The sequence below is a fragment of the Ursus americanus genome, chromosome 2 (genome assembly GCF_024610735.1).
Source record: "Ursus americanus isolate L20-20 chromosome 2, mUrsAme1.1.p, whole genome shotgun sequence".
Taxonomy (NCBI): Eukaryota; Metazoa; Chordata; class Mammalia; order Carnivora; family Ursidae; genus Ursus; species Ursus americanus.
The window spans coordinates 9,051,232-9,068,859 of NC_142128.1; the positions used below are offsets into that span (position 1 = coordinate 9,051,232).

At 43.2% G+C, this 17,628-nt stretch overlaps 1 protein-coding gene across 3 annotated transcripts in view; it reads left to right on the top strand.

Annotated features, from left to right (window-relative positions):
- Positions 1–17,628, top strand: part of STYXL1 (serine/threonine/tyrosine interacting like 1) — a 67,947-nt gene that overhangs the window by 11,595 nt on the left and 38,724 nt on the right. For all 3 annotated transcript variants that reach the window (XM_045786235.2, XM_087868055.1, XM_045786236.2), the window contains one exon: positions 16,066–16,127. In XM_045786235.2, coding sequence (XP_045642191.2) covers positions 16,066–16,127 — 62 coding nt within the window. The remainder of the gene's footprint in view (positions 1–16,065; positions 16,128–17,628) is intronic.

Consider the following 17,628-nt stretch of genomic DNA (forward strand, 5'->3'; position numbering starts at 1 on the left):
TTTTTAACTCTTGAGTTTTAGGCATTACCTACATATTCTGGGTATTAATCCCTTATTGAGATTTAATTGTCATGAAGTTCAGTTTGTCTTTTTTTTTTTTCCTTTTGTTGCCCATACCTTTGATGTCCTATCCAGGAAATCATTGCCAAATCCAATGTCATGAAGATTTTGCCCTTTGTTTTCTTCAAGTTTATACTTTTAGGTCTTACATTTCGGACTTTGATCCATTTTGAGTTAGTTTGTGTATGTGGTGTTAGATAAAGGTCCAGCTTCATTCTTTTGCATGTGGATATCCAGTTTTCCAGCACCATTTGTTGAAAAGACTGTCCCATTCTCAGTCTTTCGATATGTGGTTTTATTATGTTGAGGTAGTTTTTTATTCCTAGTTCGTCACATGTCTTAAATGAGAGTGTACAGAATTTTGTCAAATGCTTTTTCTCATCACTTGGGATGATCATATAGTTTCTTTCCTTCATTCTGTTGATGTGGCATATTCCATTGACTTTTGGGTGTGTTGAACCATCCTTACATTCCAGGAATAAATCTCATTTGGTCATGGTGTATAATCCTTTTCATATGTGGCTGAATTCTGTTAGTATTTTTCGGAGGATCTTGCACCAGTGTTCATACTGGTCTGTAGTTTCGTTTTTCTTGTAGTGTCTTTTGCTTTGGTATCAGGGTAATGTTGGCTTCATAGTATGAATTAGAAAGTATTCTTTCCTCTTCAATTTTTTGGAAAAGTGAGAAGTATTTTTTAAGATTTTATTTATTTGACAGAGAGAGAGAGGGTACGAGTGGGGGAGAGGCAGAAGGAGGAGAGGGACAAGCTGACTCCCCATTGAGTGGGGAGCCCTATGCAGGGCTCAATCCCAGGACCCTGCGATTGTGACCTGAGCCAGAGTCTGATGCTTAACCGACTGAGCCACCCAGGTGCCCCAGAAAAGTGAGACGTACTGTGATTAGTTCTTCTTTACATATTTGGTGGGAACTTACCAGTGAATCCATCTGGTCCAGGGCTGATATTTTTTTATATTAAATCAATTATATTTTAATAAACGTGAAGTATTTGTCTATGAGAATGAATAGATCTCTAAGTCAGGAATTTCAAAAGGCTTGTCACCTCTTCCAAGACAATAAATGATACACTGAATTCTAAAGTGTTATATTGGTAAGGAGTGATGGATGAGATCTTTCCTGAGATTAGCTTTTGGTTAGTTTGGGAAAGACCCTTTCGGGGTGGCAGACTGTGGAGGGTACAGATCAGGGAAAAGCTTCCTCACATGTACTGTACCTGGCTTATCATTCTGCTTTGGGTCACCTCTGCCAGGAGGAGAAGATATGTTAATTATAATAATATGGAATATAGTTTAAACCCTTCTCTATGAATACACACCCTGTAGAGATTCAGCTTTATAATTAGAGTGGTCTATGTGAGGCTTCTCTTTGTCAGGAGATTTTTGATTATTGATCCAGTCTTCTTACTGGTTATAGGTCTACTCAGATTTTTTCTTTGTGATTTGGTCTTGGTAGGGGTGTGTTTCTAGAAATCTGTCCCTTTTATCTAGGTTATCTAATTTGTTGGTACATAATTGTTCATAGTTCTCTCTTACAATCTTTTTTATTTCTGTAGAATCAAGAGTAATGTCCCTACTTTCATTTCTTACTTCAGTAATTTGGATCTTCTCTCTCTCTCTCTCTCTCTTTTTTTTCCTTAGTCTATCTAGCTAAAGGTTTGTCAATTTTGTTTATCTTTTCAAAGAACCAACTTTTGGCTTCATTGATTGTGTGTGTGTGTGTGTGTGTGTGTGTGTGTGTGAACATCCATGGAGCACATGTGATAAGGTCTATGGGGTTTAGAAAGATTTTTTTAAGTAGGCTCCATGCCCAACATGGGGCTTTAACTCAACCCTGAGATCAGGTTGGATGCTCTGACTGAGCCAACCAGGTGCCCCAGAGATCTAAGCTGGTTTAAATTAGTATCTGGACTCCTATGCAAAACAGTTCCCAAAGTTAAAGACCATATGATTATAGAAATTTAAAAAAAGATAAATAAAATGGCCCTTCTTAGATCAGGGCAAAACATCAAGTCCTGTTCTTTTTTTTTTTTTTTTGAAGATTTATTTATTTATTGAGACAAGAGAGAGAAAGAGAGATAATGAGTGAGAAGGGCAGAGCGAGAGAGAATCTTAGACTCTGTGCTCCAAGCCCTCGTGTGGGGCTCGATCTCACGACCCTGAAATCATGACCTGAACCAAAATCAAGAGTCGGATACTTAACCAACTGAACCACCCAGGCGCCCCATCAGTCCACTGCTTGATAAGAAGCTATAACCCGGTTGTCTGCCTTAACAGCGTGCAGCAAATCCAGTCATGCGGCAAGAAAACAGTTTACTTGAGAACAGCCAACCGAGGAGACAGGAGGACAACTCTGAAGAAAAAAAAAACGTTAAAATGTCTTAATCTATATATTGAATCTATATTTACATTAGTTAAGATCCATTTGTAAGACTACCCAGAATTAGGCTTATATTCTAGTATTTCAAGTTTATTACTAGTTACTAAACCTCAGTTTACAAGTAATGTGTTCATTTTTTCAGATCTTCCCCCTAGTTTTGTTGAGAAGTAATTGACACACATTGCTCTATGAGTTTAAGACGCACAGCATGATGGTTTGATTTGCATATATTGTGAAATCACGACAGGTTTAGTTAACCTCGTCATCTCCTATAGGTACAATAAAAAGAAAAGGAAATCTCCTTTTGATAGGAACTCTCAGGACTCACTCCCAAGAACCTTCACGCAGGGGCGCCTGGCTCCCTCAGTTGGTAGAACGTGAGACTCTTGATCTTGGGGTTGGGTGTAGAGATTAAAAACAGTCTTTAAAAAAACAAAACAAAACACTTTCCCACATATCCTACGGCAGTGTTAGCTACAGTCCATGTTGTACATTATAACATGTTCATTTTTTTGTTCCTTTATCAAGAGGGAAAATTCTAGCTTCAACCTTGTCTAGTCAGGGGAAAACTAAGAAAAATGATTCCAACACTTCCACACAACATCACATTTGTCAAATGGAAGAACTCCCAACTGGACCAGATACCCACATTACTAAGATACTTTTCATTGACATAATTTTTTTTTTTAAAGAAAGAGCCATTGTGAGACCACACATGTTGGAGAGCGAGCGAGTGGGGGTGGGGGGAGAGGGAGAGAGAGAATCTCAAGCGGACTCTATACCTAGCATGGAGCCCAATGCGGGCCTCGATCTCGTGACCTGAGATCTCGTGACCTGAGATGAAATAAGAGTTGGACGCTCAATCAACTGAGCCGCCCAGTGCCCCTCATTGACATGATTTTTAATAATTACAAATACATAGCTTTAGTTTCAGAACGTAACATAGGCCTGACAATCAAGCCTTCTTTCTGGAGGAAAGGTCTTAGGTCCCACTCAATCTCCAGTAAAATATTTTCACAGAGTGCAGGATTTTTACACCCTTCTTAAAATATAAGGTATCCCCCAATCAACACCAGGATAGTTACAATTCATTTGAGGCCTCACCTGTAGAAAGAGGCTGTCATGGGACAACCAGGACACCCACTCGTTTGTGGACATCCTTGAGAAAGCTCGATTTTTTTTTTTTAAATAAGGGGTTTTAGTTGCCTTCATATTTTTTGGTTTTTTGGTCTTAAAAACTAGAAATGAGTCAAGTTCTCCATAAGACAATTCCTCCTTTTCTTTGGCAATATGAAAGAGTCCATCAAAACCTGTTCTTCTAACTGATTCCCAAACTCCCATCTGGGGTTAAGATGAATCTTTTTATAAAAGGTAACTTTCATAACATGTACCCACGAACATTAAAACTAGTTGTTAGATTTAATTGGTCTTATAATTTAAGATTTATTTATTATTATTTTTAAGATTTTATTTATTTTGGGGTGCCTGGGTGGCACAGCGGTTAAGCGTCTGCCTTCGGCTCAGGGCGTGATCCTGACGTTATGGGATCGAGCCCCATATCAGGCTCCTCCGTTAGGAGCCTGCTTCTTCCTCTCCCACTCCCCCTGCTTGTGTTCCCTCTCTCGCTGGCTGTCTCTCTCTCTGTCAAATAAATTTAAAAAAATATATTTTATTTATTTGACACAGAGAGAGCTAGAGAGAGAGAGGGAGCGCGAGCACGCATGCACGCGAGCTGGGGGAGCAGCAGGCTCCCTGCTGAGCAAGGAGCCCTATGCGGGGCTTGATCCCAGGACTCTGGGATCATGACCTGAGCCAAAGGCAGATGCTTAACCAACTGAGCCACCCAGGCACCCCAAGATTTATTTATTTTTTTTATGATTTTTTAAAAAGTAATCTCCATATTCAACATGGGGCTCGAATTCACAACCCTAAGATCAAGAGTCACATGCTCTACCAACTGAGCCGGCCAGGTGCCCCATAATTTAAGTTTTATTTATTTATTTATTTTTTTATTAATAATGATTTTTTATTATATTATGTTAGTCACCATACAGTACATCCCCGGTTTTCGATGTAAGGCTCGATGATTCATTAGTTGTGCATAATTTAAGTTTTAAAATGTAAACATTTGTAATTTGACCTTCTTGTTGACAATGATTGTCAGAGCCTGGAATTCAGCGTCATTCACTGTTTCCCATTTATGCCCCCAAAACACATCATCACACAACTTCCTCCTCGCATCTTGAGAGGATCTTCTTTAAATCTTTGGCTCCCAGGCAATTCCAGGTTTTGTATCTTTTAACTGAAATTTAACTCTCAGATTAACATTTTAATTCAGATTAACATTTTAACTCTCTCTTTACCTCTTAACAAACTCCACTCTCAGATTTTTTAAAAAAATTTTATTTGACAAGGAGAGAGTGAGCAAGAGCGCATGCGCGCACAAGCAGGGGGAGTAGCAAGGGGAGAGGGAGAAGCAGGCTGTCTGCTGAGCAGGGGGCCCAACGTGGGGCTCAATCCCAGGACCCTGGGATCATGACCCAAGCCGAAGGCAGACGCTTAACCGACTGAGCCAGCCAGGGGCCCAATCAGATTTTTTCATCAATGCTTTTCTTGATCTTTCATATTGTACTGCCAAAATCTGAAACATGCCTCAAAGAGCTCATCCGGTAAAAGAAATGAAATATAAAAGTGAGTATTTTAGAAAGAACCCAGGAGGTCAGAGTGGTTCAAGATTCCCTCTTAGGACCATAGTTTATATTTTACTGCAATGTGTAATGATAATCAGCAAGAATTGCCAAAAATCCTACATTGGGTGCTTTCATACTCTGCAGTGACTGGCTAGAGAAGCTACAGAAAAGTTTGGGAGTCCATACCCTTTTTCATGCAAATGCCCCCATCCTATGGGGATATGGATAAAGACCATTCCTTCGAGGCCTCGCCTGTAGAAGGCCGCTGTCCTGGGACATCCCTGAGAAAGCATGATTTTGTAACGATTTAATTTTTTTAAGTCCTCTCCACACCCAACATGGGGCTCGAACCCACAACCCTGAGATCAAGAGTTGCACGTTCCACTGAATGAGCCAGCCAGGTGCCCCAAGTGTGAATTTTTTTTTTTTAAAGATTTTTTTAAATTTATTTATTCGACAGAGATAGAGACAGCCAGCGAGAGAGGGAACACAAGCAGGGGGAGTAGGAGAGGAAGAAGCAGGCTCACAGCAGAGGAGCCCGACGTGGGGCTCGATCCCACAACGCCGAGATCACGCCCTGAGCCGAAGGCAGACGCTTAAGCACTGTGCCACCCAGGCGCCCCCCAAGTGTGAATTTTTAATCCAGGTTATACTTGAGTTTCACTAGCCTTTTTCTTTTCTTTTCTTTTAAAGATTTTATTTATTTATTTGACGGAGAGAGAGACAGCCAGCGAGAGAGGGAACACAGGCAGGGGGAGTGGGAGAGGAAGAAGCAGGCTCATAGCAGAAGAGCCTGATGTGGGGCTCGATCCCAGGACCCTGGGATCATGCCCTGAGCTGAAGGCAGACGCTTACCGACTGAGCCACCCAGGCGCCCCTCACTAGCCTTTTTTTATTATATTTATAGGAAGTTGCAGCTGGTCAGCCAATAATCCTACCACCTCTCTTACCCGGAGTTTGTTCTGAAGCTAACTAGGGCTTTGGAATCTCACAAGTGATAATCTGTATTATTTGAAAGAATGATCATGCCTCCTCCCTCCAGCTTTGCAGTTTCCAAATAGCACTTAGAGTTTTTTATTCAGCTGAGTAGCTGTGTATAGACAACTACCACCTATGAAGAAAGGGTTTTCTTAAATACATGATTTAACACTATCATTTAACACACCATTGGGGTGTAGATGTACTAAAATAGTCCAGAAAAAAATTACCGATGGTTGGTATTGAGATACAAATCCATTCAATATAGAGCCTAGTTGTTGATCTGTCGCAAAATCAAAACTGAGGGCTGTGAATTGACTATATCCATTCGAAATAAATAACCTATGAAATACAGATTTTGGCACAGGTAGGAGATGGGAAAATCCAAAGCAATGGATTGAACCTTCGTGTTTTATTTGTTCACAAACTTGTACACACTAATATTCTACAAAATAAACTATTGCAGCAAAGAGAACTGCCCTTTTGATTTTTTCTTGATTTCGTTGTTGACCCATTAGCATGCTGTCTGAAAACTGCCTTTTTGCAAACAAGCCTAAAAGTGTCCTTCTAAATATTCATATATAGGCCTAAAGTATTACTGTTCAACATAAATGTTATTTCTAGAAAAAACTTAACTGCAGAGGTTAGAATGACGTGTGACAGCCTCAGGCACCAAAGCACCAAGTTAAAAAAAAAAATCAAAATCACTGTTTTTATGACAATATATACAAATAAATATTGATCAAACCTCAGGAAGTAAATACCTGGATCGATACATGTCAATAGTTGGGAGACTTTTGTTCAGTTGAAATGTCTTATCTCTTAAAAAAAAATTGAAGTGGTAACATACAAAGCAGGCAAATTCTTCAAGTAATTTGCTGTTAAGTATGCCAATTTTTATAGAGCTGAACAGGAATGAGAATAAAATGAAACAGGAGGATAGACACGGGGCGGAGGGGGAACCGGCCAGCTGTAGCTGGACAGATAATTCTATGCCATTCTGGCCTGCTCATTTCAATTAAATGGGTGAGCTAACAGATGAGGTGTCTGCTGACTTAGGTGTCTAACTCCCCTGGATTTGCTAAAACTCCTGCGACAATCAATAGGGCACACATATGAAGTCTTAAGGAAAAGAGTACCACTTAAAAATCAGCTCTGGACACCAACTAAACCAATCTTTAAAATGTTTTTATTATCCACTATTAGTGTGAATGAATATAAACTGTAATCGGTCGTCGATATTAAGAACTCTAGCCTTGTCCAAAGTTTAATGACCTCCGGGGGCGCCTGGCTGGCTCAGTCAGAGGAGCGATTGACTCTTGATCTTGGGCGTGAGTTCAAGCCCCACCTCGGGTGTAGAAGAAAATTTAATTACTTCTGCCCATTATCTTGTTCCTTCCAGAAAGTTTTCTATTAACCAAATGGTGATTGAAGTAATCTTCACCATTAGCCAAATGGTGATTTGCTGTAATCTTTTTTTTTTCCTGCAAGAAGGAGCGCACAAGGTTTCAACTAAGTATTTCTCGGCCACTTTGTGAAAGTTTCTTGCATTTTTTTCTACTAGTTTCTTGGGGAATCAGCCAAGTCCCACTCAGCATAGAGTCACTGCTGCCCTGACATGTTGTCACTGAGGTCACTTCCATCACAACTGTGATTCCCTCCATCTCTTCACCAACTTCCCGAGACTCATCTGTTGTCATGGTAATAGGAGGTGATGCCAGGGCAGTTTTGGGCGCTGCTTCCCCTTTTCCTATCAGTGGGGGAAGAAGCAGTGGCGAAATGTGGTTTTCCCACGGCTGGTTCTTTTCCAGGGAGAGTCCCCGTTGTGTCCTGATGGGTGCCCATTTCCACTTCACAGAGCCTGGTGTCAGCCTGACATTTACCATCTGAACTTTCTGCTCTTGTTCAAAGGATGAAACACTGTAGATTCCTCCTCCATACTAGTAGTTGCAAGACCAGCGAGACTGCCTCTTCCCATCCTACTTTCTGAACGGGGTCCACTGTTTCCTTCCCTGCCAAGAGTAATTTTTGGCTTCTTGACTCCTTTTGAGTTTTCCTTTAGCAGCAGTGGTGATGGTGGGAAGAGATCCTGTACTTTCCTTTAGATCCATTCCTCATGTTGGACTTTCCCTTTTTTAGGATCTTTTCAGGAAGGAGACTTTTTGGGAATTGGCTCCTCGTGGAGTGGAAGCTCCAAGGGAGGAGATAGTCCCCTCCCATGGGGGGTGTGTGTGGGGACAGGCCCCTCCCATGGGGGGCGGGGGGAGACAGGCCCCTCCTGAACAGGCTTACTGCTTGTTTTCTCTTGATTCATGTTTCAGCATTTTCATCTTCGTGCTTTTTTCATGCAGGTATTTTGCTTTTTACTCTCTTCCATTTTGCTGTCACCTTTTGGCACTATTTTAAAATTTCCTGTTTACTCTTTCTTTCTTTCTTTCTTTCTTTCTTTCTTTCTTTCTTTCTTTCTTTCTTTCTTTCTTAAGATTTATTTATTTTAGGGGGGAGAGAGAGTGAGCTTGAGCAAGTCAGGAGGAGGGGCAGAGAGGGAGAAGCAGACTCCCCGCTGAGCACGGAGTCAGACAGGGGGCTCAGTCCCAGGACCCTGAGACCATGACCTGAGCTGAAATCAAGAGTCCGGCTGCTCAACCGAATGAGCCACCCAGGTGCCCCTCTTTTTTTTTTTTTTTTTTTTTTTAGTGTATATGCAGGCCTTTATTTTAGTTAGAAAAGCAAAGATACAGGAGCCTTTCTAGAAAGGTGCGGGCCCAGGCAATGCCTGCAGCCGGGGCCACCAGGCTTTCCTGCTGTCTACACAGAAGCCATAATAAGAGGCTGTACTGCTATTATCCCCCGCGCCCGCCACCAGCTCACCACTTCCCCAGCCCCTGAAGTTGCCCCACCTAAGGAATGGCTTGCCAATTTACACACGCACCTAATATCTTAGATATAAATATCACATACAAAGCCTGTTTCTGGAAGGATAAGCAAAAATTGATAACAGCTAATGGAGCCCCTGGGTGGCTCAGTCAATTAAGTGTCTGCCTTTGGCTCAGGTTATGATCCCGGGGTCCTGGGATCGAGCTCCTTGTCAAGCTCCCCCACTGGGCAGGAAGTCTGCTTCTCCCTCTCCTGTGATCTCTCTGGCTCTCACTCTCCCTCAAATAAATAAAAAAAATCTTCAAAAAAAAATCCTGTTTTCAGTCGAGAAACATTTACTTAGCTTTTCACAGTGAGGATGTGGTAATGGTGCAATGGACTTCTCCTTGCCCTCTAGAAACCTGTTCTGTTTAATAGGAAGAAAAAACTGGAAAGAAGAGAAAACCTATTTCCAACAGCCACCTATGTTCCCAGCCTGCTCCTGCTGTTCTGGTTTTCAGGAAGAGGGCGGGCTGCTGACCTCTGCAGAGAGCAGACGGTCCCCCTTCCTCACTGCTCCTGGGCACCGTGGGTGACAGATGCAGACCCAGGCAGAAATTCTCTTGGATCTCCAGCTGTATGGATCTTAACTGCCCGATGGTCCCAGATGCTGGGCTTCAAATGCATCACTGCATTCTTCCCAAGGGCACACTGCCCTCATTTGCTGCCCCCCGCCCCTGGGTCAGTGACCACGAGCCACAGGAATACTAAGGCAAGTCCATTCCTGCGAGATGTACGACCCCTCTCATGGGTGTCTTTGACTTGAACACTCCCCATTCCCTTGACAGACTCTTAGAACTGCACTGTAGTCTATGGACCTTCCTTCCTTCCCGCCCTCCTTCACGGGGGTCCTACCTGCCTCATGGCCAGTAGATCCCCGTCTCTTTTTCTCTCACAGATGTTTCCCCTAATCAATATCTTGCACGTCTTATCCGCTCCTGGCATTTGCCTCTGAGAGGACTCAGGATGTTGCAAATCATACAGAAATTGGGGGCTGAGAAAACCGATGGAAAGATGGGCTTTATGGCCCCACCGCTCGGCAGGTGGTGAGGACCCTATCCTGAATGGTGGACGGGCCCAGATGTTTCTGTTTTGTCACAAGTTCTTCATCGCTCACAGGCTCACTTAAGGAATGGGCTTCAGTTTCCACTGTCCTGTCGCTTTTCATGGTTTTACAGGATTTTGCTGAATTATGTCCTGTATGCACATCCATTTGTCTAGTCTCTGTTGCTGGATCACGAGATCTAGTAAACACTTGGATCACTAGGCATTACTACAAGTCTTTTCTCTTTTGAAACCTCATCTTTCCCCCCTGACTTTTACAGCCCATTGTTTTATATATAAGCATATATACACGCATGTGCGTGCGTGTGCGTGTGTATGTATATAGGTTGTATCTAGCAATCTTTTTTTTTTTAAGATTTTATTTGAGAGAGAGAGAGTGCACGAGTGTGCACACGCACACGAGCGGGAGGAGAGGCAGAGAGAGGGAGAGGCAGACTCTGCACTGAGCAGGGAGCCCGACTCGGGGCTCCATCCCAGGACCCTGAGATCATGACCGGAGCCAAAGGCAGATGCTTAACCGACTGAGCCACCCAGGTGCCCCATATATCTGGCAATCTTGACGTGCTCTCTTGCTAAGACTGATTGTTTGTGGCTCTTCTGCATTTTCTATATAGACAATCCTATTTACCTGCATATAATGATAGTTCCAATTCTTTTCAATTCTTACACCTTTTACTTATTTTTCTTATCTCCTTGCATTGCTGTGCCCTTTGCTGTCCAGTGTGGTGTTACAGAGACACAATGACTGAGCGTTTTGTCTTGTTTCTCCCTTTACTGAGCGCTGTGATGTTTCGTGTAGCTATTCAGTAGTTTTTCCCATCAGGTTAAGGAAGTTCCCGTATAAACCTAACTCACTGAGGCTATTTTTTTTCGTGATATGAATTGAAATTTTCTGCATTGCCCAAGTTCAAAACCGCGAAGGCAAAACTAATGAATCATGAAGTAGTAGTTAGTAAAAATTTATTGTATACACACCAAAAACACCGTTTGCAAACTGGAAACATTCAGGCCAGACTGTGGGATGAGGCTTGGGTATATTTGTGATCAAGCTTTGTAGTGAAGAAGCCGTGAGGATTTATTTTTCAGGGATTGGTCACAATAGTACAATTTTCAGTGGTTCCCTCTTACCCATCTTGAGCAAAAGTTCAAAGCTTGCTTGATGATGTTGGGGAATATACGTGAGGTTCAGTGGGGTGGAGTCCGGAGCCGACGACCAAGAAAGAATTCTTGAGGCATCTTTGGTGCAAAATGGTGGTTTATTAAAGCACAGGGACAGGACCCTTGGGCAGAAACAGCTGCTGCCCCGGGGTTGTGAGGAGTGGCCCATTATATACCCTCAAGTTGGGAGGGGGTTAGGGATAGCGTAAGTCTCTAAGGAATTTTGGAAGCAAGGTTTCCAGGACCTTGACGGGGCTAGCTGTTGTTGGGAAAAGGTCATTTATTACTGTCTAATAAAACCTGAGTCATGAGACCCTTCGGATGTATATCGGTGGGCCATATGCTTGGGGGATGATTGCCAATACGTATCTTGGGGGCTTAGAGATAAAAGAAGTTTCCAAAGGAATTTTTATACGTTAAAGTAAACTTATAGGATCTTGGGGGAGGGGAGGGGGTCAGGCTAGGACTGCCTTTTGCCCTTAGCAAAGTATTAACATCGAGGCAGTTGAGTTCCTAGAGGAATGTCACCATGCCTGTTTCAAGGACTTGTCAATGGGCTGAGGTAGTAAGGACCATTTCTTTGTCCTTTAGGGCAGCCAGGAGTGCCTGAGGAATGTCACATACATCCCATGGGGGGGGGGGTACAAAACTTCTGCTTTGTCCTCAGCTTGCCTTCTGTTCCCTCATCGTGCTTATTCTTTCCAGAGACACAAGCAAGAAACAATCCAGGTCAAGTTAGCTTTATAAAATAAACTGAATTAAGCTTTGTTTGTATGATTGACCCGGTTTTGCCTGCTCAGGGAATTTGCAAGGGTGGTCTCTGTTTCTGATTTTAACAGCATCCGTGGAAATGAACTTAGTTTTTCTCCTTTAATATCTCAATGCGATTTCCTAGTATTACATAGTTCCTGCTAGATCATTGTGTGTTTTGTGAACACTGTTAGACTTGGCTTACTATGATTTCTGATTTTCACATCTATATGAATGAAAGAAATGAGCTTACAGTATACTCTGCTTCCTTTTGCTTTTTAAATTTTTTTATTTATTTTTAAATATTTTATTTACTTATTTGACAGAGAGAGACAGCCAGCGAGAGAGGGAGCACAAGCAGGGGGAGTGGGAGAGGAAGAAGCAGGCTCCCAGTGGAGGAGCCTGATGCGGGGCTCGATCCCACAATGCCGGGATCACGCCCTGAGCCGAAGGCAGACGCCCAATGACGGAGCCACCCAGGCGCCCCAGGTTTTGCTTTTTTTAAGCCAGACAGACCATGTATCTGACTTCTTGTGCTCAAGGTTATATTGTTAAGATGCACTCATACTGTCATGTAGCTACATGTGGTTGGTTCGTTTTTGTTGCTACGTAGCATCAAGGGTGAACAAAGCCAGGCCACGGTTAAAGCAGTGAAAGTGGTAAGGACGTTACTAGGTATTTATCCAAAGGATACCAGCATAGCGATCTGAAGGGGCACCTGCACCCCACTGTTTATAGCAGCAAGTTCCACAGTAGCCAAACTGTGGAAAGAGCCCAGGTGTCCATCGGCAGATGAATGGATAAAGAGGATGTGATATATACACACGATGGAATATTACTCAGTCATCAAAAAGAATGAAATCTTGCCATTTGCAACGATGTGGATGGAACTCGAGGGTATTATGTTAAGCGAAATAAGTCAGGCAGAGAAAGACATATGATTTCACTTATATGTGGAATTTAAGAAACAAAACAGATGAACATAGGGGAAGGGAGGGAAAAATAAGATCAAATCAGAGAGGGAGACCAACCACAAGGAACTCCTAAGTCTGGAAAACAAACTGAGGTTTGCTGGAGGGGAGAGGGGTGGGGGATGGGGTAACAGGGGGACGAGTGTTAAGGAGGGCACTTGATGTAATGAGCGCTGGCTGTTCTGTGCAACTGATGAATCACTAAACTCCGTCTCTGAAACTAATAATACACTATATGTTAATTGATTTTAAATAAAAAATAAAATAGAAAGTGGGAAGGACTGATTTTTATCAGTAACCTACTGTTGCAACAGGAAAGAGTCCAGTGTGAACCGAACTCTGCTTTGGTTTGTACAGAGGTGACTGGGTAATTTAAGGGAGAGAGTGAAGTGGGGGGGAGTTGGGGGCTCAGGTGACTGGGGGAGTGAACGATTACAGGAAGGGTAGGGGATGTGGTCTGTGTGAGACCCATCTGGGTTTGCTAACTGGCACTTATCAAAGTTAGGCTCCTGCCCTTCCCTGGAGATTAGGAAAGGGGGCAGGGGCCCTATCTTCGGTGTTGGCTGGGACAAACAAAGTTCTTTTGGTAGCCTTCAGTTTTTTCTGGCAGACACTTTAGGGGGAGCTGGGGTCAGGCTCAGGCTGTGGCCTTAAGCCGTTTCTAAAGGTGTCTTAAAAGTATCTTCAGATGTCTGAAGTTTTTATTAGTGTTTTTTTCATCCATTGACTTAGAAGTTCTTTATGTAAACTCTGGATACAAGTCTTCTGTTATTTTTATTGCAGATCTTTTTTTCTCACTCTGTGGCTTGCCTCTTCACCCTTTCTTTTTTTTAAGATTTTACTTTATTTTATTTTTTATTATTTTTAAAAGACTTTATTCATTTATTTGACAGAGAGATAGAGAGCCAGAGAGCCCAAGCAGGGGGGAGCGGCCGGCAGAGGGAGAAGGAGAAGCGGGCTCACTGCTGAGCAGGGAGCCTGATTCGAGGCTCTATCCCAGGACTCCGGGATGCAGGGCTCCATCCCAGGACCCTGGATCATGACCGGAGCTAAAGTCAGATGCTTAACTGACTGAGCCACCGAGGCATCCTTACCCTTTCACCTTCTTAATGTTGTATTTTGATTAGAAAAGGTAGACGTTCGTAATTTTAATAGATTTAAGTTTGCCCATATTTTCTTTTTTAGTTAATGCTTTCTTATGTCTTTTTTTTTTTTAAGAAATAGACTTTATTTTTTAGAGCAGTTTTATTTTCATAGCAAAATTGAGCAGAAAGTACAGAGATTTCCTGAGTACCTCTGTCTCCCCACATAAGCACGGCCTCTCCCACTACCCTCAGCCCCCAGCAGAGTGCTGTTTGTTACAGTCGATGAACCTGTGTTGGTCCCTCGTTATCACCTGAAGCCCAGAGTTGACAGTACGGTTAGTGTTGCACACTCTCTGCGTTTTGACAGATTTATAGTGACATGTGCCGTCATGACAGTATCATACAGAATAGTTTCATGGCCCTAAAAATCCTGAGTGTTCTGTGTGTTCATTCCTCCCTCCCCACTAACCCCTGGCAAACATCTTTTTACTGTCTGTACAGTTTTGTTTTTTCAGGAATGTCCTATAGTTGGAACTGTACAGCAGGGAGCCTGAAACTGGCTTCTTTCACTTACATATGCATCTAACTCTCCTCCATGTCTTTTCCTGGCTTGATAGCTGTGTGTGTGTGTGTGTGTGTGTGTGTGTGTACGTGTGTGTGAGCACGCGTGTGCACTCAGTACTGTTCCATTGTCTGGATATACCACGGTTTATCCATTCATCTATTTAAGGACATCTTCGTCGCTTTCAACTTTTGGCAATTCTGAAAAAAGCTGCTATAAACGTTTGTGGTCATAGATTTTCAACTAATTTGGGTAAATACCAAGGAGCATGATTGTTGATAAGACTATGGTTAGTTTTGTTAGAAACTGTCCACCTGTCTTCCAAAGTGACTACCATCTGCGTTCCCGCCAGCAGTGAACGAGAATTCCTGTTGCCCCACATCCTCACCAGCATGTGGTGTTGACCGTGTTTTGGATTTTTGACATTCAAATAGGCATGTAGGGTCTCTTATTTGTTGTTTCAATTTGCGTTTCTTTGATGACCTTCCATGGAACATCTTTTCCTGCCTGTTTGCCACCGGCATGCCTTCTTTGGTGTGCCGTGTCTGTTCATATCTTTTGCCCATTTTTAAATCAGGTTGTTTGTTTTCTTGTTGAATTTAAGAATGATGTTTTGAGGGCACCTGGCTGGCTCAGTGGAGCATGTGACTCTTGATCTCAGGGTTGTGAGTTCGAGCCCCATGTTGGGTGTAGAAATTACTTAAAAAATAAAATCTTTAAAAAAATGATGTTTTGGATAACATTCCTTTTTAGGATTCATGGATAAGGTTCTGTTCCTGTTCCATATTCCTCCCAACTTTGAGGACATCAGTCATACCTTCTGCCCTAGCAGGAGCATTAGAACCTCAGTTCTTAAGTTTTAGAGTCTGAATTTGGTTTTTAAAATTCCATGGGGCATTTAGTATGAGCTTACTCTGGCTTTGATTTCTCCCTTCCCCACTTTTTTTGGACCTCAGAGAAAACTTCCCTTAAATCAAAGGTACAAAGTTGCGCTACGGCTTAAGAGGATGTGTGGATGTGGGTATGATGGGGCAGGAGAGTCATGCGGGCAGCCTAGAATAGTGGAACTACACACCTTGAGTTTTATTTTTTCTTATTTTTTAAAGATTTACTTATTTGAGAGAGAGCATGTGGTAGCAGGGATGAGGGGGGAGAGGAAGAGGGAAAGAGAGAATCCCAAGCAGACTCTCCGCTGAGCGTGGAGCTTGACACCGGCTCGATCTCACAACCCTGAGGTTATGCCCTGAGCGGAAAGCAAGAGTCAGATGCTTCACCAACTGAGCCACCCAGGGGTCCCACATGCCTTGAGTTTTAAACTGACAATCGCTATCACCTAACTGCCAGACAAATATATGTGGAGGATGGTGCAAGTATTCTAAGTGGTTTGGTCATATGCTCCTTTGCAAATACAGTTATTAAGTACTTTTTCTTTCCAGATGTGCGTTCCAAATGGGAGTATGACGAAAGCCATGTGATTACAGCCCGTCGAGTGAAGAAGGTATACTGGCAGAGTCAGAATGTGGGGCAGGCTGGCTATCTTACAGGAAGTTGGGGGGAGATGGGAGATTTTATCCTAGATCCAGGAGGCAGAATGGTGGGGGACACTGTGGGCAGCAGAGGCAGGACCACCCCCTGTGCATCCACCAGGAGGGACTCCCACACCCCTCACGTGCTCCCTAAGGTGTCCCTACCACCCCATCATGGCCAACAGCTTCACTGAGCAGATGTTGATTTAATTCCTTGATGGGCCGGGCACTGTTCCAGACCTTGGGGGATACAACAGAATACAAGATGCCCTCAGCTCATTGTCTTCTGTCCTACTCAGGAACAGACAATAATAAGCCATGGAGATAATTACTCTAATCCAGGCTGGCTCAGACTGAAGGGCAAGCAACTCTTGATCTCGCGGTTGCAGGTTTGAGCCCCCCTCTGGGTGTAGCGATAACTTAAATAAACTTAAAAAAAATTATATTCCAAAAATGGAAGCCACTTTCCTTCCCTTCCTCACTTCCCTGCCCCTCCCTCATTCCACCTTTATTTTTTTTTCAATGATTTTTTATTATATTATGTTAGTCACCGTACAGTACATCCCCGGTTTCCGATGTAAGGCTCAATGATTCATTAGTTGTGTATAACACCCAGTGCACCATGCAATACGTGCCCTCCTTACTACCCATCACTGGTCTATCCCATTCCCCCACCCCCCTCCCCTCTGAGGCCCTCAGTTTGTTTCTCAGAGTCCATAGTCTCTCATGCTTCATTCCCCCTTCTGATTACCCCCCCTTTCTTTATCCCTTTCTTCCCCTACCGATCATCCTAGTTCTTATGTTACATAGATGAGAGAAATCATATGATAGTTGTCTTTCTCTGCTTGACTTATTTCACTTAGCATCATCTCCTCCAGTGCCGTCCATGTTGCAGCAAATGTTGAGAACTCGTTCTTTCTGATAGCTGAGTAATATTCCATTGTATATATGGACCACAACTTCTTAATCCAGTCATCTGTTGAAGGGCATCTCGGCTCCTTCCACGATTTAGCTATTGTGGACATTGCTGCTATGAACATTGGGGTGCATATGGCCCTTCTCTTCACTACGTCTGTGTCTTTGGGGTAAACACTCAGTAGTGCAATGGCTGGATCATAGGGTAGCTCAATTTTTAACTTTTTAAGGGACCTCCACACTGTTTTCCAGAGTGGCTGTACCAACTTGCATTCCCACCAACAATGTAGGAGGGATCCCCTCATTCCACCTTTAAAAAAAAATTATTTACTAGAGAGAGAGTGTGCACACAAGTAGGGGGAGGGGCAGGGAGAGGGAGAAGCAGAGTCCCCGTTGAGCAGGGAGCCCTATGTGGGGCTCTATCCCAGGACCCTGGGATCATGACCTGAGTGAGCAGAAGGCAGACGCTTAACCCGCTGAGCCACCCAGGTGCCCCTTATTCCACCTTTGTAAAAAGACTGAGCCCTGCACGCAGTCACCGTGCCCCCTCCTGCAGTG